The sequence below is a fragment of the Staurois parvus genome, unplaced genomic scaffold (genome assembly GCF_062004578.1).
Source record: "Staurois parvus isolate SC_StPar_1 unplaced genomic scaffold, SC_StPar_1.0 ptg000120l, whole genome shotgun sequence".
NCBI lineage: Eukaryota > Metazoa > Chordata > Amphibia > Anura > Ranidae > Staurois > Staurois parvus.
In genome coordinates this window covers 1168865-1191643 of record NW_028317916.1, presented here as the reverse complement: position 1 = coordinate 1191643, position 22779 = coordinate 1168865, and the positions used below count along the sequence as shown (strand labels likewise).

At 40.3% G+C, this 22779-nt stretch overlaps 1 protein-coding gene across 2 annotated transcripts in view; it reads right to left on the bottom strand.

Moving 5' to 3' along the window:
• CAV1 (caveolin 1) overlaps positions 1 to 17027 on the bottom strand; it is an 80683-nt gene extending 63656 nt beyond the window's left edge. Inside the window, exon 1 of one of the 2 annotated variants that reach the window (XM_089672082.1) lies at positions 16902 to 17027. In XM_089672082.1, coding sequence (XP_089528208.1) covers positions 16902 to 16931 — 30 coding nt within the window. In that variant the 5' untranslated portion in view covers positions 16932 to 17027. The remainder of the gene's footprint in view (positions 1 to 16901) is intronic. The other variant, XM_089672083.1, reaches the window with a different exon arrangement.
• Between the last annotated feature and the right edge of the window lie 5752 nt (positions 17028 to 22779).

The window sequence follows — 22779 nt, the reverse complement described above, 5'->3', positions numbered from 1 at the left end:
ATGGGGCCTAACATCTCTATCACAAAAATACAAACTTCTGATTTAAAGAAGAAGTACAGCCAAAGCTCTTTTGGTTGTACTCATCCTGTGGATCACCAGTTCGTTCTGCACTCCTGTGACCCATTTTCAACTGACAGTGGGCTGAAGCTCCATGTTGGCTCAGCTGGTCCAGGCTGGGGAAAGATCCCAACTGTAAAGTCGGTATCCACCTCAGAGTCTGGAGTGGCATCTGAATCAGCCTCTCAGCGATCCTCTGAGAGCCTGTGTCACCTGCTCTCTCCCCCTCCCCAGTCCAGCATTCCAGTGAGTGGGAGGGATGCATATCAGACAGTGGTGACTGTAGTGATCATGTGATCACTGAGTTCTTACACTTAGAGCCGGTGGGGGGCAGATGTAGCATTGGACCGATGCTGCATCCACCTACAGTCAGGTCCATAAATATTGGGACATCGACACAATTCTAAAATTTTTGGCTCTATACACCACCACAATGGATTTGAAATGAAACGAACAAGATGTGCTTTAACTGCAGACTGTCAGCTTTAATTTGAGGGTATTTACTTCCAAATCAGGTGAACGGTGTAGGAATTACAACAGTTTGCATATGTGCCTCCCACTTGTTAAGGGACCAAAAGTAATGGGACAGAATAATAATCATAAATCAAACTTTCACTTTTTAATACTTGGTTGCAAATCCTTTGCAGTCAATTACAGCCTGAAGTCTGGAACGCATAGACATCACCAGACGCTGGGCTTCATCCCTGGTGATGCTCTGCCAGGCCTCTACTGCAACTGTCTTCAGTTCCTGCTTGTTCTTGGGGCATTTTCCCTTCAGTTTTGTCTTCAGCAAGTGAAATGCATGCTCAATCGGATTCAGGTCAGGTGATTGACTTGACCATTCCATAACATTCCACTTCTTTCCCTTAAAAAACTCTTTGGTTGCTTTTGCAGTATGCTTTGGGTCATTGTCCATCTGCACTGTGAAGCGGCGTCCAATGAGTTGTGAAGCATTCGGCTGAGTATGAGCAGATAATATTGCCCGAAACACTTCAGAATTCCTGCTGCTTTTGTCAGCAGTCACATCATCAATAAATACAAGAGAACCAGTTCCATTGGCAGCCATACATGGCCACGCCATGACACTACCACCACCATGCTTCACTGATGAGGTGGTATGCTTAGGATCATGAGCAGTTCCTTTCCTTCTCCATACTCTTCTCTTCCCATCACTCTGGTACAAGTTGATCTTGGTCTCATCTGTCCATAGGATGTTGTTCCAGAACTGTGAAGACTTTTTTAGATGTCGTTTGGCAAACTCTAATCAGGCCTTCCTGTTTTTGAGGCTCACCATGGTTTACATCTTGTGGTGAACCCTCTGTATTCACTCTGGTGAAGTCTTCTCTTGATTGTTGACTTTGACACACATACACTTACCTCCTGGAGAGTGTTCTTGATCTGGCCAACTGTTGTGAAGGGTGTTTTCTTCACCAGGGAAAGAATTCTTCGGTCATCCACCACAGTTGTTTTCCACGGTCTTCCAGGTCTTTTGGTGTTGCTGAGCTCACCGGTGCGTTCCTTCTTTTTAAGAATGTTCCAAACAGTTGTTTTGGCCACGCCTAATGTTTTTGCTATCTCTCTGATGGGTTTGTTTTGTTTTTTCAGCCTAATGATGGCTTGCTTCACTGATAGTGACAGCTCTTTGGATCTCATCTTGAGAGTTGACAGCAACAGATTCCAAATGCAAATAGCACACTTGAAATAAACTCTGGACCTTTTATCTGCTCATTGTAATTGGGATAATGAGGGAATAACACACACCTGGCCATGGAACGGCTGAGAAGCCAATTGTCCCATTACTTTTGGTCCCTTAACAAGTGGGAGGCTAATATGCAAACTGTTGTAATTCCTAAACCGTTCACCTGATTTGGATGTAAATACCCTCAAATTAAAGCTGGCAGTCTGCAGTTAAAGCACATCTTGTTTGCTTTATTTCAAATCCATTGTGGTTGTGTATAGAGCCAAAAATGTTAGAATTGTGTTGATGTCCCAATATTTATGGACCTGACTGTATATACATATAATTGGGGGGGGGGGAAGCACCCATACTTCTCTTTTAAGAATCTATAAACTACATAAATGTATAAACTACATTGGACCCCCTCCCAATGTCACATAATACATTGGCAGGTCTCTTTTTTGTAAATGGATATGACATCCTCATTATGTTGTGCATGCAGTGACGCCAAATTTGAGTGGGGGGCTGTGTGACTGGGGGGCTATTTGATTGGGGAACTCTGCGATAGGGGGATACTATGGTGATGGGAAAATTCTAATGTGATAGGGAGGGGGCTCTGATGTGATGGCAAGAGCCTCTGAAGGGTTGAATTGGATGTGATGATGGAGGGTCTCTGGTGTAAAGGGGAGACACTGGTGGATTCTGATAAGATAGGGAACCTCTGATGTGAAATTAAAGTGGAATTATAGGCAAACCTACCTACCAATTTGGATAGAGTAATGGAAGGTTAAAACCCCTGGCAGATTTTTTTTGCCATCTGTGTCCCATTGGGAAGATTTACCTTCACTTCCTATCCAATAGCCAAAACAGGACGTGTGAGAAAATGCCTGCAAATTAAGGGAATCCCTTGGGGTCCCCATTGGAAGACCTATCCTCTACTGTCTACTACATTCCTGGGGACAACCCAAATTTTGCAATTTTCTTTTACCTTCACTTTCAGTGATAATGGTAAACAGGACAAATAGGGTGACTCTCGCTAATGGGGGCACAGAGGAATGTGATCATGTTTCATGTTACATCCTAAGTTGGGTGTATTGTGAAATGGCCTGAAAGGTGAAATTAGCCTTTAGCCAAGGTCAGGGAAGTTGATGCCTTAGGCTCCATGCACACGGGGCGTTTTGATAATGCTGGTAACGTTAGCTGTGTAAAGTCACGTTAAAAACGTGAGGTTTTTTTTAGCGTTTTTGCATTAGCGTTTAGCTGCATTTTATCGAGAATGGCGGCGTTTTTCCGCATTTGCGTTTTTTTTACCCCCCAAAATTTATTTTTGGTCAAAAAAAGTCCAAAAACACTGGTTTGCAGCATTTTACCGTGTTTTACCGTGTTTTGCCACAGTTTTCAGCATCAGAGCGATTTTACAACTAAAAAACTCTTCTAGAAACCCACTAGTCCTGGGTTTTTTTTCCAGCCAAAAAAACGTTGGTTACAATCTATGGGCTCATGCACACTGCAGCTGCTAAACTGACGTTCAGGAGCTGTTCAGCATTTTGCTTAGCAGCCCCTGAATTCTCCCTAATGTTTTCCTATGTGTCCATGTACACATAGTCATTTACAGTTGTTTACAGGCAGTTGTGTTTATAGTCATTTTTTGGAACGCACCAAAATTGCTTTCAGGAGTAGATTTTACTGGTGTTTCAAATGGCAAACGCTTGTCAACGTGGTTAACTGTGTTTATAAGCGTTTGCATTTAGAAGCGGTTTTTGGCTGGTCCATATCCAGATGCTGTCCAGAGCAGGGGCGGACTGACCATTTGGAAACTCGGGCACTGCCCGAGAGCCCGGGGTTAGTAGGGGGGCCCATGAGATGCTGCATTATGCTCATGATGGGATCCATAGTGAATACAACCAGAAAAGACAGGTAATCTAAACACATACTGCTCTCTCTGCTTCTGCTCTCTCTATTTTTCTCAAAATGTCTGAAAAAAGTTAATTATTTACTATTTTTCAGTGCATTCTGGGCATATGGGAGGGTCTCCTGTGGTTATCTTTTAAAAACGCTTCTAAATGCAAACGTGCATAAACGCGCATAAATGCGGTATGCAAACACGGCTAAACTGAAACTTTTTTAACCTACGTTTTCCAGCAATTTCCATCGTTCAGAAGAGTTTTCCAAATGCCCCGTGTACATGAACCCTATGTGTGCATGGACACATAGGATAACATGCTGGGGAGTTTACTAGCTGTAGAAAAAACTTCAAAAGCCAAAAACAGCCGCTGTAAAAACGTCCAGTGTGCATGAGGACTTAGAATCTAGCTGAAACTAGTGTCAGAGAGGCACACAGAGGAGAGTTTGGTGGCTAACAAATATAAAAGATGACACTATTTGGCACATACGTCTAAGCAGGATATCTACACTTAAAACTTTATAGTGGCTGACCAGTTCACAAATAATAAATTACCTGTAAATCTGTCCAAAAATAATATATGGGGATTCAAAGGAATATGCTTTCAACACAGTAAAGCTGTTTTTTTTTTAAATAAATATCCAGCATTATATTGAAACAAGTTTTAGCTTGGTTAATAAGTCATTTGTGTTCGTTAGTATTAAAACAAATATTTCTGTGCTAGTTTCTCTTACAAAAGTGCTATTATTTTGCAGGCATTAAATCCCCTCTTCATGTCTTCACAAGTATGCAGTATTTGGCAGACAATGCTATTCTGCAGTGCAGCCACCCTCTCGGGCACAGTTGTAGATAAAAGACTTAGCCTGACACTGAAAAAGAATTACAGGAAGCCAACACCTAGTTCATGGCTAGAGAGGTATAGGAACTCATTTGGGGTCCCCGGGGCCAGAATGGAGCAGGGTCCTCTGTAAGTACAATGGGGTCATTATGTATGGAGCAATAAATGAATATACACACTGTGATTACACCACCATTCATTGTGTGACTGGTTACCAACCATAAGGCCAGGTTTTAGCAGAGTGAAATGGTTAAGGGATCTTTGTAATGTCCATTGGCAACTGGGAATATTTAAAGTGGACCTAAACCCATCAAATTAGCTGTTTTCCAAATAGGTTATGTTAACCACTTGCCCTCCTGAGGATTTACCCCCCTTCCTGACCAGGCCATTTTTGTGTTACGACGCTGCGTTACGTTAACTGTCAATTGCGTGGTCATGCAATGCTGCACCCAAATAAAATTTACGTCCTTTTTTTCCCACGAATTGAGCTTTCTTTCGGTGGTATTTGATCACCTGTTCATTTTTTATTTTTTGCGCTATAAGCAAAAAAAGACCGACGATATTGAGAAAAAAATATTTTGGACTTTTTGCTATTAAACATGTCCAGTAAAAAAATAAAAAAATCTAATTTCATCATAAATTTAGGCCAAAATGTATTCTGCGACATGTCTTTGCTAAAGAAAATCCCAATACATGTAAATTAATTGGTTTACATGAAAGTTATAGGTTTACAAATGGTGGTGTAGATAATGGGATTTTTTTTTTCTACTAGTTATGGCGGTGATCAGCGACATTTAGCGGGACTGCGGTGGACATTCTGACACTGGGGGGGAACTAACTTGGTGTCACTGTACTGTTCACAGCCATCCTGAGCAGTGCGCTTGAACTGACAGGGAGGATGACTGTTTGTAAACAAAACAATCTTCCTTGTTATGCTTGGTAATTACCCGGCGCCGACACAGGTAACGTACGCGTGCAGCTCGTGCACCCCCTACGCGGAAATGCAAAATCACATATATATATATGTGATTCTGCGCACAGGTGCCACCCTATAGCAGTATATTTGCTATAGGGCGGTCCTTAAGCGGTTAAATGCGTGTTGTGAATAACTGTCACTGTTGCTTGTGCTCCTAACTGAACTGTCAAGTTAACAAATGGCTGGTATCATAGCAGATCACATGCACAGCACCATGGTCCTTTATTTTCACCTGATGACCCGTAGTGCAGGCCATACATGGTATGAATTCCGAACGCATTTTTTTTAGAAAATCGTAATTTTTGTGTGTTTTTTAATCTGATGGAGCCACCATTGATTTCGATATTCGACCAAATAAGCCTTTAATTTCACCTCATGTTGCTACAGAAAAGGATTTTCGTGGCCAGTTCATGCTCATTTCTTTTTCAATTACATTTCTCGCATGATTCTCCCATCATTGATTAGAAATTTGTTTGATCACTCAAATTCAATGGTTGCTCAAAAATTAACCCTTGCTGTGGCTCACTAATGGTGAAAAATTCAAATGAAAATTCTTAGAAAAGATTTTGAAAAGAACATTCTTTCGGAATTCGACTCATGTATGGTCAACTTAAGTCTGTTATTTTTCAAAAGTGGCAACAAGAGGGTTGAGAAAAACCATTTAGCACTGACAGGTCAACTTTCATTTATTTATGTAACACCTTTGTCACTGTTGCTTGTGCTCCTAACTGAACTGTCAAGTTATCAAATGGCTGGTATCATAGCTGATCACATGTACAGTACCATGGTCCTTTATTTTCACCTGGTGGCCAGTTTTGCAGGCCATACATAGGTTGAATTCCGAACGCATTTTCTTTAGAAAATTGTAAATTTTGTGTGTTTTGTAATCCAATGGAGCCATCATTGATTTCGATATTCGACCAACTAAGCCTTTAATTTCACCTCATGTTGCTACAGAAAAGGATTCTCATGGCCAGTTCATGCTCATTTCTTTTTTTCAATTACATTTCTCGCATGATTCTCCCATCATTGATTAGAAATTTGTTTGTTTTTAAAAAAAATTTCCACCATGTCTGATCATTCAACTTCAATGGTCGCTCGAAAATTAACCCTTGCTGTGGCCCACTAATGGTACAAAATTCAAATGAAGATTCTTAGAAAAGATTTTGGAAAGAAAACTCTTTTGGAATTCAACTCATGTATGGTCGGCTTAAGTCTGGTATTTTTCCTTTTACAGACAAAGCTGTCCAGCAAAAGTGGCAATAAGAGAGTTGAGAAAAACCATTTAGCAATGACAGGTCAGCTTTCATTTATTTATGTAACACCTTTGTCTAAACTGTTGCAGCAACTGCCTAACAAAAGTGTTAGCTGGAGTTTGGCTTTCATTTGTTAGTCAAGTCCATTGAAATCTGCTAGTGTATCTAATGTTACCATCTCCCCAGATTGATAATGCTGCTGTCTGAAGTGTCTCTGTTGTTCCTCCATCCACACTGGAGATACCCTATGGGTTCTTTAACCGCTTCCAGTCCGGACACTTTTACCCTCTTCCTCCCCAGGCCAATTTTCAGCTTTCAGTGCTATCACACTTTGAATGACAATTGCGCGGTCATGCAACACTGTACCCATATGAATTGTTTAGCATTTTTTTGAGACAGATAAAGCTTTATTTTGGTGGTATTTATTCACTGGCCAATCGGTGATAACAGGATTGGGACTTCACACAGAGGTCCTGTACAGCGATCGGTGTCCCAGGGAGCACGCACAGGCAGGAAATGTGGGAGGATGTTTATAAATGCCCACCCGCTCCTGCACTGCTCTCGCTCGGCCGTTTATGTACATGGGCCGGATGGGAAGTGGTTAAGCAGCCTTTAAAGAGCATTAACTCAGCTGTAGTGTTAATGAGCATTTTGGATGCACAAGCATCAGACGATGCTCCTCAAATGTCCTGTAAGATGTTTGTTTTTATTTTTTACAAGGCTAAAAAGGGAAACAATCGCTGTGCAACCGCACCCTAAATGCTCTGTTAACGCCATAGGCACATATACAGTGTGTTTATGGTGCCCTTTTGGTACATTTCAATAGAAGTGAATGAAGGCAGTTGCAATTCATCAATGTCTGCCGAAATTTGCAGGCAGTATTTGTTTTGATTCAAAGTAACGCGAGGTAACCCTAACGCTGCAGTGTACACCTCTATCCACTCCCTGTTTTAACCACTTGCCCTCCGCCTTATAGCAGAAATATGTGAAATATATATGTGATTTGCATTTCAGGGTAGGGGGCACGCGCGTCTGCGCTGCCCTACCCACGCCGCTATTGGCGGCTAGAAATGTCAATTACCGGGTACCGGCTGGCTGACAGGGGAGAGACCTGTGTGTAAACAATACAGGTCTCTTTGCTGTCAGCAAGGACATGCTGCTTTGCATATCTCTCTGCACAGCAGAGAGATATTCAAAGCAGCACGCCTCCCTAGTAAAACACAGCACAAAGTAACACACACACACAGCACACAGTTAACCCTTTGATCCCCCCAGATGTTGCAGGGTTCTAATTAGGACAGCTGTGGGGTCTGAATCCCTTTATAAATGATTTCCTTTTGGGAGTATCTTACTATAAATAACATATTTTTGCAGGGGATGCCCAAAATCTGACTTACATTTTAGTGCAGATTTCTGGGAAAATCAGTAAGTCAATCATACAAGCAGGAAATAACATTTCTGGGGAGTGTTCCCTATACCGTCTGTAGCACACTTGCTTATCAGAGATGGACGCAGATTCCCCCTTTTTATTAAAAGTATTCATTTATCCTTTATTCTCCTTCCCCCTCCCTTCCTGAGAGGCACAGTGACAGATGTGGGCTAGAGCAGCAGGGGGCCCAGAGCTACAAAGCCCCCCCAGAGAGACAGAGCCTGGCTGCCCAAGAACCTGTGTAATCTCTCACCTCGTAACTGAGATAAGGCAGCTTTTCCCAGGAATTGAAAGAGATTGTAACCTCATAAAACCTACCAGCTTAGGTGACAGAATTAAATGAACATTCCTCAAGTCAGTTTGTCCCCTATGTTTCATATCATGGATTATGAAGATGTTGGTTTTAATTCAGGGTACGCCCGACGATCCCTCCCTAAATAGAGTATTGGTCAGTTACTCAGAGCCACCCCCCTTGCTGGGGGACTTTAAAACACAGGTTAGCAGGTCTAAAAAGAAGTTTGAAGACATCTCCCAATTGTAACATCAATATACCACCCGGGGAGACCCTTTGCTCTGAAACTTGGATCTGCTTATGGCTAAGGCTTAATTGGCAAGTAACTTAACCCTTTAACTTCCTCTCTGATATCTCTTTGCTGTGCTATGGTTCTTTGTATGTATATATATATATCTTAGCTACATCTTTTTCTGTAAATATTTTATTGCACCTGTTTGACTCTTTTAGTAATAAATCTTTCTTTCTGAAAGTGTTAAACTGTTTCTAAAGCGCTTAATTGCAATTTACCAATTCCTCTGCCAATTTACGAAATCCTCTGCCCAATCGGCCTGCGGTGACCGTATTGGACAGGCGACTTTTCTACCATTACAGTGTATATTTGATAAAGAGAGTTTCCCCTACAAAAAGGGGCGGTGGCAGTGAAGGGTTAGTTGCGTAATTAACCCGACCCAGTAACAAGCGCATCCAGGCTGCCGGCACAGATTGAAATCCATTAGCTGGAAAATCGCTGTGTAGGGTGCAGTTGGGTGTGGCATTGCAACGCACGTCACATCGCGGTCTGGATCGGACGGTCCTTCGGTCACGAGTTTGGTCGAGAAGGTCTGGGGTCTGACGCTGCGATCGTGACGTATTGGTGGTCGCGGTTGTGAGATTGTCACATGTTGGTGGCGGCGATCTTGCGATCGTGACACCATCTGTGTACAGAATGCCTCGAGGTTTATTATTTATTTATTTCAGGTACTTATATAGCGCCGTCTATTTACACAGCGCTTTACATATATATTGTACATTCACATCAGTCCCTAACCCTCAAGGGGTGTACAATCTAAGGTCCCTAACTTACATTCATACATACACATACTAGGGTCAATTTAGAGAGGAGCCAATTAACCTATCACCTTGTCTTTGGAGTGTGGGAGGAAACCGGAGTACATGGAGGAAACCCACGCAGGCACAGGGAGAACATGCAAACTCCAGGCAGGTGGTGCTGTGGCTGGGATAGGTTGCCATATTGATTGAATTTTACAGAAAATTAAAGTGCCGCAGATTGAAAAGCAAAGGTAATTCTTAATAATTCAATTACAATATGACTTCTGTTGCAATTTTATATGCTGTTTTTTTTTAATTTGCTACTTTTTTCCCATGAAAGTGGAGTTACCCTTTAAGGCAGCCAGTTATATATACTTCTCAGCAATACACTGTAGTCAGACCAATGAAAGCTGGACTTTGATTGCTTGCTTTGGTTTAGCTTACAGCACTGCTCTCTTCACAACAATGCAGGGTGTAAAAATAGGGGTCTGAGCCCATAGCAATTAGGTTGTACCTATAATTCTCTAACATACATTGGGAAAGTGAAGTCTAGAACCTGACAAATAGTTGTGGGGAAAAGCTCTGATTTTATACTTATGTATTTATGTATATATTTATTTATTACAGGTACTTACATAGCGCTTTACATTAGGTATAGCTAAGACAGCTTGTTTCCTTACTTTGGTTTTCATAAACCTACACCCTGTCAATAACTAATTTAAATATATAAGTGTCAGAATAGACTGAATGTGTAGTACTTTTCACTTGCCTTTATATATGTGTCTTATGTGCCAAACTTTATGTAATGTATCATATAGATTCCAGTGACAGCTGTTGGTTTTCCATAAGACACAAAGCTAACCTTTGTTTAATACTTCTATTCATACTATGGAAATACTGAAAGTACAGTGCAAAAGTCACAACAGTGTATTTGAAACAATACAGCCATTTTGTAAGCTAGGTGAGGTAGACTTACACTATTGCTATAGCAGACGTCCTTGCATTCCTACTGTAATTTGTAATGACTTTCCACACCGGAAAAATACAATCCCTTAAACATCATTAAAGCTGCATTACCTGGACTATAGCTGATAACCGCTATGGAACATACTTATTTGTTACTGCTGTATTATCCTTCTGCAGTTTGGACTGGGTTAAACTGAATATTCATTAAAGGAAAAGTACAGCCAAAGCTTGTTTGGCTGTACTTCTCTGGATCACAGGTGTGCAGTTCGTTCTGCACTCCTGTGACCCGTTTTCAGTCCGCTGTCAGCTAACATCACTCAGCCAGTTCATGCTGGGGACAGATCCCACCTGCAAAGTCAGGATCCACCTCAGTTGTCTGGAGGGGCACCTGGCTCAGCCTCTCAGTGAGCCACTGAGAGCCTGAGTCAGCTGCTCCCTTCCCCACCACAGCCCAGCGCCCCAGTGAGTGCTGGGGGGACTGAGTAGAGAGCGGTGACTGATGGTCATGTTCTCTGCTCAGAGCGGCTGTGAGAACTCATTGATCAGTGGTCATGTGATTGCTGAGTTCTCACCCTTAGAGCCAGCGAGGGACAGATGCAACACCGGACCGATGCTGCATCCACCTAGGTAAGTATGATTAAAAAAAAATTACCGTACTTCTGTGCAGTATTTGAGTGTGAAACTTTGCATCTATGCTGGAGTTTCCTGTGTTAAGACCAGTCATTACTGTGCTCCCTCCTTGTGCAGGTTTTCTGGTCTAGTCTCCACCTCCTCCTGTAGTATTCTGCAGGCAGTCTGCAGGGGGTGGGGCCTGCTGGGTCCCTTCCACAGCTCTGCCCTCTGCACAGGCTATATACAGGGCAGTGGTGATGTCTCTGTTACTTTTACTTGGTAGTATAGTATATATTTTGGGCACACAAAGTGGATTTACATATCATTTGTGGATTTGAATATATTCAAATGTATAGGAATTTAGAAATATATTTAAATGCAAGCTTTCATGCCTGGAGTTAAATTTGAAGCAGTTATAGCAATAGTTTATTTTTACCTTTGAGAAAAATATTTTACATAAATTAATAAAAGCTGATCATTGTAAGCACCCTCTAATTGCCACTTTTGCGGGACAGTTCAGCCTGTTAAAAGAAATAAAATAATAAGAGACTTACTGGCAGGATCAACAGGTAAAAATAGAGAACCCTAAAACAAATAAAACTAACGTAGAACTAGTCAGCTGCAGTTAAAGCAGTGTTTGCGGTTTGGGGTGTAATACTGATTTAAATGAGAACCTGCGATTTTTTTTTTTTTTTAGACCACTGTAATTCTTCAGTGAGATGAACAAAAAATTCCATCAAAATATGGTTGTAATACATTTCCTTATGTGCAGGAAAACTATTCACAGTGGAAAAGAGAGAAAGGAAGAACAACAAGAAACAATAAAAACTGAACTGACTCCCAAAGCAACTGAACAGAATACATTGTTATTTCTCATGAAACTCTTTTGATTGTAGGAAGCGGTCAGTGGCCTATATTATTCAAGTTACTCATTCCAATAGGAAGGCAAACATTATTTAGTATGAATGGATGATCAAATGTCACTTGGTAGACTTAAAAAAGGTTCAGGTCTGCCCATTGTCTCAAAGGACAGTAATGTTGACGCTGGTGCATTAAATGAAAAATTTGTAATTAAACATACAGTACACATCAGTCAAATTCTAAAATGTGTTCTGGGTCACTCAGTCCATTGGTGATCAGTAATCAGGTTTTCTGGGAACACCTCCTCCATAGCCTGTTGTTTATTAACAGTTTTTAGAAGATTGCACTGATCTCCAAGTACTATGATGTTAGGCAAGGCATACATGATGCAATTTTCTTTTCTTCAACCACGGGTTGATAATCTTTCGATTCCTCCATCATCTCAGTCAGTGTTGATAGGGGAACCCCTCCCACAATGCTATTGTATTCAGCCACCGGTAGAATACAATGATCACTGCTGGCTGCTATAGTACTGAATTTGATCAATAGATTGACTTCAGAACAACCAGCCTGCCCATGCACGGACTGAAATTCCACAGCTTCTTGCTGAACTGAATTTCGATCTGTCTATGGCCGGCTTTAGTGTCAAGATATTGTCATACTGGCCCTGTACCGTGGACTGTTGGAGCGAAAGATTAATGGAGATGTGCCTATGACTTACCTTTTTTATGTTACAGCGACCATATAATTAACTAAAAACATTCCCAAAGAGGTTTACCTAAAAAATAAGATGGTGATTACTCACCTTTCCTGCTGCCCACTCTGCCAGAACGCCCTGTTGTCAAGAAACTAGACGTGTGATTCATTTTGTTTTGATTCGTTTTTTGGATGAAAATTTAGCTTTTGGAGATCTGGATGTATCACAATTTCTGAGTGGGCATAGAATTTAATGTAAATGAATCCAAAAAAGTTAGAATGAAAAAAAGAAGGCATTAATTTCATTGGTTTAATTCGGATTTTCAAATTTGTTCGATACATATTGAATTAATTGTGAATAGCTGGTTGTTAAGGAGCGGGCGGCTGCCGCATCCTTAACAACCATGACTCATCTGCTGTCAGCAGGCTTCCTCGCTGACTGCAGAAAGTAAGCAAGCAAGTGCAATCATTAAAAAAAAAAACCAGCGTCAGGGTCCTCCCCAATCCTTACCAGGCCCTTTGGGTCTGTATAGATTTTGAAGGGAACCCCATGCCAACATTTAAAAAAAATGGTGTGGTCCCCACCAAAATCCATACCATGTACCCCTATGTTGAGGGTATGTGGCCTGGTAAGGATCAGGAGGAGGGAGGAACTTGCTTGTCCCCCACTTTCCTGGCCTGCCGAGCTGCAATGCTCAAATAAGGGTATGGATTTAGGGGGGACTCCACACTATTTAAAAAAAAAATTGGCATGGGGTTCCCTGTAAAATCCATACCAGACCCTTATTTTGGGGGAACCTTACACCATTTTTAGAAAAAAGTGAGATTCCCCTCAAAATCCATACAAGGCCTAAGGATTGGGGGGGGGTTTCATGCCAGCACTTGTTTGTTTACATTCTGCTTTCTGCGGTTAATCCTGCTGGCAGCAGATGAATCATGGTTGTTAAGGACATGGTGGCAGCCCACTTCTTAACAAGCAGCTGATCTTCACAATAGATTCCGTTCGGATTTGAAAAATATTGAATCCTTCTGATACAAATATATGAAACTAATGCCAAAGATACAAAACAAATCCCGAAAATGAATCTACATGATAAATTAAAACGAAAACGAAATTTCTGCCGTGCACGTCTACAAGAAACCTCTGCAGTAAGCGGAACTATACTCACGATGTGCTGTCCTGGAGCTTCCCGCTTGGCCGCTGACATCTGCGGACGGATGGCTTCCGGGTCCCGAACGCTAGCCGCTGTCATTGGCTGGGCAGGGATCACTCCTGTACATGTGGGGGAGTTCCGTTGAATTCGGTATTGATGAATTAGTTCAGTGAGCTGCGCCTGCATGGCTCACTGTACAGGGGTGGACAGGCAGGTAGCTTTAATGCATAAGAGGCAAAGCATCTTTTCTTCTGCATTAAAAATCCTGCCTGCCTACCTGTTAATTTTTTACCTAAAGTTCCACTTTAAGGAATCTGACACTTCTGGGAATGTCGATCTCCCGGGGTCCCCCCATTGCTCACTGGTTTCTCCTTCAGAATTTTACGTCACTACTGTATTCAGCAGGAAAGGTATTCACAGTTTTTTATCCAGGCATGCAAGTCTGATGATATTTTCAGGTAATAACAGGGTCACTTTAAAGATGAGCATTAGGCAGCTATAAAAATCAATGTATTGCATCCGTATCTATTTCAGTGTAGCTACTTTAGGTACCTAAATATTTTTTGATATGTGGTGTATTAGAACACTGAGACTAGTAAAGGGAAGACCAGCATTAGAGGTTGATTTACTCAAGGCAAACAGGCTGTTCTTCTTGTTTTTTTGTAAGTATAGTGAGTGAAGAGAAGCTCTGCTGATTTCTATCATCCAAAAGTGTGTTATTTTTTTTCTTTGCATGTGATTGGGTTATTTTTTGCGAAGTGATGTTTCACCCAATTTACTAAACTAGGGGAAAATTGCCTTAAAGAGTGAACAACCTTTTTGCCTTTAGTAATTCAGCTTCTATAACCTGGGATTCAGTCGGGGTCTGCATGGTGTGTTTTCACCTATATCCTTGACCCAGCTATGCTGCTACTGCTGTAGTGTGGGCTGAGGATCTGGTTGTGCTGTCTGGCAGTGGTGCTCACAAAACTGGCTGCACAGAGCTACAAATTCTTTAATAGGCAAAACAATTCCCATACATGTAATTCAATTGGGCAACCAATTATCTGCGGTTAAGTTTTAAGTAAACACTGCTATGCTATATTTTATATACAGTAAAGATTACTGCTGTACCCTATGATGCCCCGACTTTTTTCATGTTCTAAACGGCAGGTTTGAATTTCAAAACAGCAGGAAAAAAGCCAACACAATATCAATAAAATAATATAGTGGGTATCTATTTGAATTTATAGTTGTTTATCTGGCTTTTTAGTCTGTAGAAATTTATTTTATTGAGCATCCTTGTAACTCTAAATTGTTGAAGGTTGAATGCCCTATGTGGCTTGAATGATCATGAGTGCAGCATCATGCAACATAACAGCTAAATTATCCTTATTTTATACCAAATATGCAAGAACTACCATACCAATTCATCCACACTAACATAGCTAACTCAAGATCACAAAACAGCATAATAATAATAATTCATCCATTGTACTGTGCTGTTGAGAAATATGATATACTATTTACAGTGCTGGAACAAACCCTGCGCGAAGACCACAAAAACACCAGAATACTAGCATCTGGAATTTTATGAGACAATGAATGGGAACTACCAATTAGAATGTTAACCAATCAGAATTGCATATACACACCCATATAAATCACTAGTTTCCATCCTACCATAAGCTAGGCCAAGCCTCGTGTTACCAATGACACTCTAGGTATATGTTCAGCACCTATTGGCGAATGATACCCTATGTCTGACACAGAAACGTCACACATGATCAATCCTAAGGTTATCTGTGGTTACACTCTAGACTTTGATAAGGCAAAAATCAATGTAAGCCAGAGCAATCACCTTTTTCTGAAATGACTACTTAAACTCATAAATGGTGGGAATTATTATTAGTATATGGGCCATTACTGTTTAAGATCTCTTATTAATTACACTTGCCTTTGGAATGATTTCCTTTGTTATCCTTCTTAAGATGCCTTGTATAAATACAGTATAATCAAATACCAATTCAAAGTTCACATACATGGTCTTTAATAACAATGGACCGCTTTGTTTCATCTGGTATCTGTTACAAGGTACAAATAACAATACCTCTTTTTTGCTTTAAAAATGGACCTGCCCAACCTTAAAAACCTATACTTTGCATCTGAACTTGATAGAGATTTGTCACTAATGTATTCACAATGAAAGGATCATACTCTTTTCTTTTGGAGAATATGGAAAAGATTTTCGAGCATCCTGCAAAACCTCAGACTTTGCGTGCGCCAAGTATTTTTTTCTTGTTAGTTAACCCCAAAACTACCCTTTTATGGCCAACCACGCTTTGAGCATTCACTAGGACTACTAAGTGTGCTGTCTTATTATCGTAATATGGTGTAATTTAAATGATCTACATTTTTAAAAGCTAGTAAATGAATTAGTAATTGTATGTAAAAGCCCACTCATAATTTTATTACAGCTCAGCAGTATTATTCCAATTTGTGTCTGCATACTGTGAAACAACTTGCGTTAGTCAAATTTTCTCCGTGTGGAAAAGGGAGAGGCAACTCAGGATTCTTCAAAAATGCACTTTGAAGATTCGCAGTGTGGAACAGCTTTTCCAGCACAACTCTGTAATTTTGACTTTCTGTGGAAGCTCCACTTACAATTATCCCATTCACAGAGCCCCGAGGTTAGGCTAGAAGTGCATTTCACGGAACAGAAGTGACCTCACCATGTGGGTATGAACACACCTGTGCAAAACAAATGCCATTTCCTAAACTCCCTTTTCGACTACACATCAGCAAGCACAGGAGTGCCAAACAGAGCTCATGAAGGATAAATCCTTTGGTAAGGAAGCCAAGTTACATTCCATTCTCTACTCCCCCAAGCAAACATTTTATTACATAAAAATATTTTTAAGGAGTTAACATCCCCATGTCAAGGTTATCAGCTCAAAATGGTTTGCACAGGGTAATGCCACTTAGAATTCCTCTATCTCTCGGCTACTACTTTGACAGTCTGTAAATCATTTCATCATGTGACTCACTGTACTTTTTAACTTGTGACAGGTACATATGTGTTAAATACAGATCCTTAAAGTTTTGCAAAGTCTATTGCTATATGAGCCTACTGCCTGAGCTAGAAGAAAGAGACCACTCTGAGCACTCCTACCTCTTCATCTATGTATTTGCCACCAGACATGCTGTCCTTCAGTTGCCAGGAGCTCTGAATGAGATTTCAGGGAGGTATGATTTAAGGGATCTGAGGGAGGAAGATACAGCATTGTGTAAAGGAACAGCTAGGAAAGGAGGGGAAGGAGGTGGCTGCGAGCATGATTGTTGCTGGCCCACATCCAATGTTTGTTCTGCTTGGTTTTGGCATAGATGACAGCCCCGTTGAGCTCAGACACATCCCCAGGGCTCGTAAAACATCAGAACAAAATAAGGTGCTGTGATCCACAAAACTTTTCCTCCAACTTAAAACTTTGCTTTACCTGTACAGTACTGTGCTCTTGTTAGGATTGTATTGCTTATATAGAAGAGATGTCATTGTGCATTTTCCCACTTTTTCAGGGGCTTTAAGCATCTAAGATTTATTTGAATAAAGCAGAGTATTGAGCAGTTAGAGGATTACTGAATGTGGTATAAGATCATGGGTTATAAAGAGGACAGTTTTTACTAAAGGATAAAAAGAACGGGTGAGGTGAGATACAAGATACAACCTCAAACACTTTCCCTGACTCAAGAGACAACACATAGGATTAAGTAACAAATGGAACTGACAAATTAGTATTATTTTCCTTGTTACAGGCTTGTCTGCTAACATAACTGATGGCATCAGTAAGTTTGAATGTATGATGTTTCTCAGATTCACGGAGCAGGCGTGTTAAGTACTATATTTGGAGTTTTCCCATTTTGAGTTGCTACTGAGAAATTACATTTCCAGCATTTAAAAATGAAGGAGTTAAAGGCTAAGTCGCCTTTTGAAAAAAAATAACATAAAATGCACATTTTTTTTGCAGTTAAAATAATGTACGTGTATTATTTCTTTCTAAGGAGCCTGCAGAGCACTGCACCCATAATCAGCAGATTGTGGGTGCAGTCTTAGGTGCCTGCAGACTCTCAGGATAGCTTTCTACCTGTACCTCGTACGGTGGGCAGTTACGTGAGAGCAGGAAGAATCAATGAACTACCAGAGTGCTCACCAGTGACCTCATAGTTCATTGAGAACTACAAGCCGTCAGTCACAATGGCTGATGGTACCTGTAGGCTATTCATGCACAGGATATTGTGCCCCAGAGCCACAGAGCCCTGCACAGCCATGCTGTTTTCTAAATTGTGACAGTAGGTGCGTTGAGAAGATTCCCCCCCCTCCCACTGTCATAGGCTAGAGGGGATCGAGGGTGTGGGGTGCAGGTGCTTGAAAATGCTACACCTTAAAAGCGGGTGGCACATGTAGCATGTTCCACAGGTGAACTTATCCTTTAACAGTCTTCAGGTTCAGTTTTTACCTCAATTAGAAAAGTTTATTATTAAATTAATTTAAGAAAATAATGTATTAATTAATTAGTCTTAATATAAAATTGGATCTGTCAGTATAGACCTATGATAAGGTACTTAAGGACATGATTGCTGCTGAAGGGAAGAACCAGAGCTTAGATTTGTCAATCTTGCCTTTCAACAGAGATCATGTAACCAAATGCCTGTCTTCACAATTATGAGCAACGCTGAAGGGAATCTGGAACAGCATTTCCCTAGGAAGACAAATGAGTATTTTAGCTGTTCTAGTTCTGTTTATTTATCTATACCCACTAGACTCCTAAGGCAACCTTGTTGCTAATTCACCAAAATCAAACAAAGGCACCCTGTAAAAGAAGGGTGTGGGGTTGAATTACTAAAGGCAAATTGTTCATTTTGCAAGGGAAGTTGCACTTTGAAAGGGCATTTTTCCCAGAGCTTAGTGACTGTGGTGAAGTTTGAGGTTACCAAGAACACCCAATCATGTGCACGGAAAATAAAAAACAGTATTTTTGCTTGCACATCATTGGATGATGGAAGTCAGCAGAGCCTCACCTCACCTCATTCACTAAGCTTTGAGAGAAATTCCCTTGCAAAGTTCAACTTCCCTTGCTATGTGAACAGCCTATTTTACTGTAGTGAATCAACCCCAATGAATTTTCACCTGTCCTACAGGCACAGAATCCAGACTTTGCTCTCTTGCAGAGCTGCAACCACAACTGATAGGCTGTGTCAGATACCCTGCCCCAGGTGAGTAGAGCCACAGAACGAGATGGGGACCAGTTATTTGACAAACCCTGAGGTATTGAAAAGCAATGGTGGCTGTAGCTTTGCCAGAAAGTGAAGATTGGAGTTAACAGGTTACTGGTTTGCAGACAAACTAGTAAGTGCCTATTGAAGCACTTGAGCATTACAGGTACCTGGGGTGCTAACAATTAGATAGGAGGTACCTGATGTGTGCTGACAACGATGCTTAGGTAAGTATATAACAGTTCAGATACGCTTTAATCCCAAACAGGGTTTGCCTCTAAGATTAGGTGGGCATGACATATAATGCAGAATATTCTTCAATATTGTTTAACTAAAGGGCAGGTCTTGTGTTAATTTATACCAAAGGATATTTGTTGTTGGTGCCACTATGTGTGTGTTTTAGTTTTTTCTTGTGAAATGTTGTCATTTCAAATTGGAGTTAAGACTTTTTACAGCCTTGCAAATCAATGCTTTCAGAGGAAATGTATCATCCTTCCACATGACTCAGACTTGAGTAGAAAAAATCAGACAGGTCCAGGGCCCATACTGTGAATGCCTGCTTGGCAATGTTGAAATCACCATTCCTTAAAAAACATTCAACAAATGCTTCACTAACCTGTTGGCTTTAAATTTCTTTAAATTGAATGTAATGCCTAAAATTTTGTAGGTTTGGATAGAGGAACCTCTAGATAGAGGAACCTCTTTCATTTATTTTTGTTCTTCCTCCATTGACTATGGAGGAAGTAAGATAAGATCCCTCCAAAGTGAGATGATATGTTCTCTTGGCCATTTGTCACCACAACAAGTTTAATCATTGAAAGATTTCCTTTCCCTCTCCTATTCCTGTGACAACTCAGAAATGTTGGATTTCCAATAACCTGTGACTGAATCAGTGGTTATCAGGACAACTTGTGAGGATCGGTTTTTCTACTGCGGGGGTGTCCAAACTATGGCTCTCCAGGTGTTGAGGAACTGCAAGTCCCATGAGGCCTTGCAAGACTCTGACATCCACAGGCAAAACACCCAGAAGCAGAGGCATGATGGGAATTGTAGTACTTCAACAGCTGGAGGGCCGTAGTTTGGACACCCCTGCTCTACTGCATCTGAATTGAGGCTGGAGAACCCTTACTGATTGTTGGAATACATACAATGGAGGACACTAGAGGGAATATTTTCTAGACAGAACTACCTTTTGACTTCCCATCTCTGTATCGAGTGACCCCTCCTCTTCTTGGTCTGTGGTGTAGCATCCATATCCACCCATCCATGAAGGTGTTCCTTTTGTGTTAATTTTAATGTATGTATATATTGATGTCACTTCAGATAAGTGGAGAATATTTATAATTCCCTAAGAAGCAGTTGTCCCGTGAAACATGTTGAATGTGGAGACCTTATCTGTCATCTTATCTATTGGAATCAACTTTTGGACTCGCTCATGTATATCATGGGTGATGTTTGTATATGTACTATGTGAATTGTAATGTCAACAATATGTGCATTACTATTTTTAATGCATGGTTTTAAATGGTTCAAAATAAATATTTTTTTATACATTAAATAAAAGGTGTGGTGGTAACTAAAATAAAGTTATACATACACTTTTAGAGCTCTGTATTTGGGAATTGCACTGTTTCTGATGTCTTACAAGCTTGATTATAGTCTATTTTGTGTCATACAAGGATCTTTTAATCCCATGTAAAATGCAGAATTTGTTGTGTATGAAAATAATTACTGGTGAAAGGATATTTGTATGCGTAATAGTGTTTCACGGTACTCGTCTAATACAAGACAATGTTAAGCATTCCAAAACGCATTCTGACTGATTACAGTTTAATGGGTTAAATTAGCTCAGTTTCTGGTCTATTTAAGTCTCCAGCTAGAAAGGAGTAAGGAACATTCACAGAAATACTTACATTATTTCAAATCTGCACAAAAAAAGGCATGGAAAATGTAAGAAATCATGGCAACTGATGGTAAGCATTCCCGTAAACAGAGAAAAATATTTCCATGGGAACATATTCCAATATTCCATTTTTTTCTTGGATGGTCACAATGTTTAACCTAGACAGCATTTAACTTTTACTCTGCAAGTAAATGTATACTTTTTAATGGTATATAACATAGAGAGGTCTCACTCTGTGTCATGCCAGTCTAGCTTTTAATGCTGCTTGAGACATGGATACATAACACAGCACTGTAGGTTTGAAACCATTTACATCACGAAATAAATAAACTGGCAATATGGTTATTTTCACAAAGCATGTGAAATGATAAAACAGTCTATATTATGAAGGGAGAGATCTGATCCAGTTAAATCTTGGCAGATCCACAGCAATTGGTTATTTCTTTTTAGAACTGCTTGATAGGGAATCCTAAAAATAGCTACAGATGTTTGAATTGATTTTTACCAAATAAGGCTGAGGGATAAAAGGTCATAAAAGACAGAGATTTATTATCCTAATACTCCTTGTAAAGCTTAACATAACTGCAACATATTAATGATCTGCTAAGGATGTCGATATACTGAAGGGCTTTTCTCTGAATTAAGGTACTGCCATTGTGAGACTGAAATGCATTTACAAAATACAAATACTTTTCCCTTTTTACTGTTCTGGATGTCACAATGGCCTCATACTATGCAGAAGATGGTTCAAAATTATCTAGGCCACATTGCCTTGAATGTGTAGTTTTAAAGGTCGTACCAATATTCACCTACGTTACATAATTACATAGCTGGTAAGGTGGTATAAAGACACCAGTCCATCCAGTTCAACCTGTGTGGGTGTGTGTATGCATGTATGTCTCTACCACTTCCCGTATCCCTGTATATTGTGTTCGCTAAGATGCCCGTCTAAAAGTTTTAAATTATTGACAGTTCCCGATGACGTCACCAGTTGTGGAAGGGAGTTCCACATCCTTACTGCTCCAACCGTAAAAAAAAAAAAACCCTACACAGACTAAGGCTAAACTGCTTCTCATCACAACCATTATGGGGTCTCATTCTTATTGTAAAATTTCTGGTTTGTTTTTTAGTTATGGAGATCAAAAAATGAAAAAGCAGAGCTTGAAGCAAAAGTAATTTATGCGACTGAAGTCCTAGAGAGATAAAATAAACTAATATATGATACAACTTGTCAGCATCTGCCAGAATCTGAAACGGCAGCTTTGGACTCCTTGGAACTTTAAGGAACTCCACCCAAATTAAGGAATTTACTGTTGGTGAGAGGTTATGTTGTCTATTATATTTTGCTCTAGGGCTAAAGTCAGTGGTATCATTTTAGTAATATGGTGGTTAGTTTTAGAATTTAACAAAAATAGCAAGATAAAAGTAAATAGCCCTTTAAATGATCAAACAATACCGGCTTTTACTGCAGTATTCAGCATCAGTCTAGAGATTTCCCTTGCAGTAGTTTTTTCTGCTGCTCCTGATGAGTTCATCTCTTGAACATATGAACCGATTGGCTCCTTGTACTGCTTCTTCTGCTCACTCTCCAGCCCTGCTGTACAGGAACTTCAGAGTGCACATATCAGTTGAAAGTCAGCTACTTACACTGCCTGTATTTAATAAATACATTTAAGGATGTATTAACCATTATAGAGCTACATTCACGTGTGTCATTTATGTCTGCCTGGAGTTGGGGATTGTGTTTAATTACTTTTTTGGTGTGATAACCTGGAGTTTTGGGTATATGTTTTGTTGGTGCCAAAAAGTCTCATAACCTCAGTGTCCAATGCATATCACCAGAAAATAACATGCTATCCTATTAGGTTTTAATTGCTGT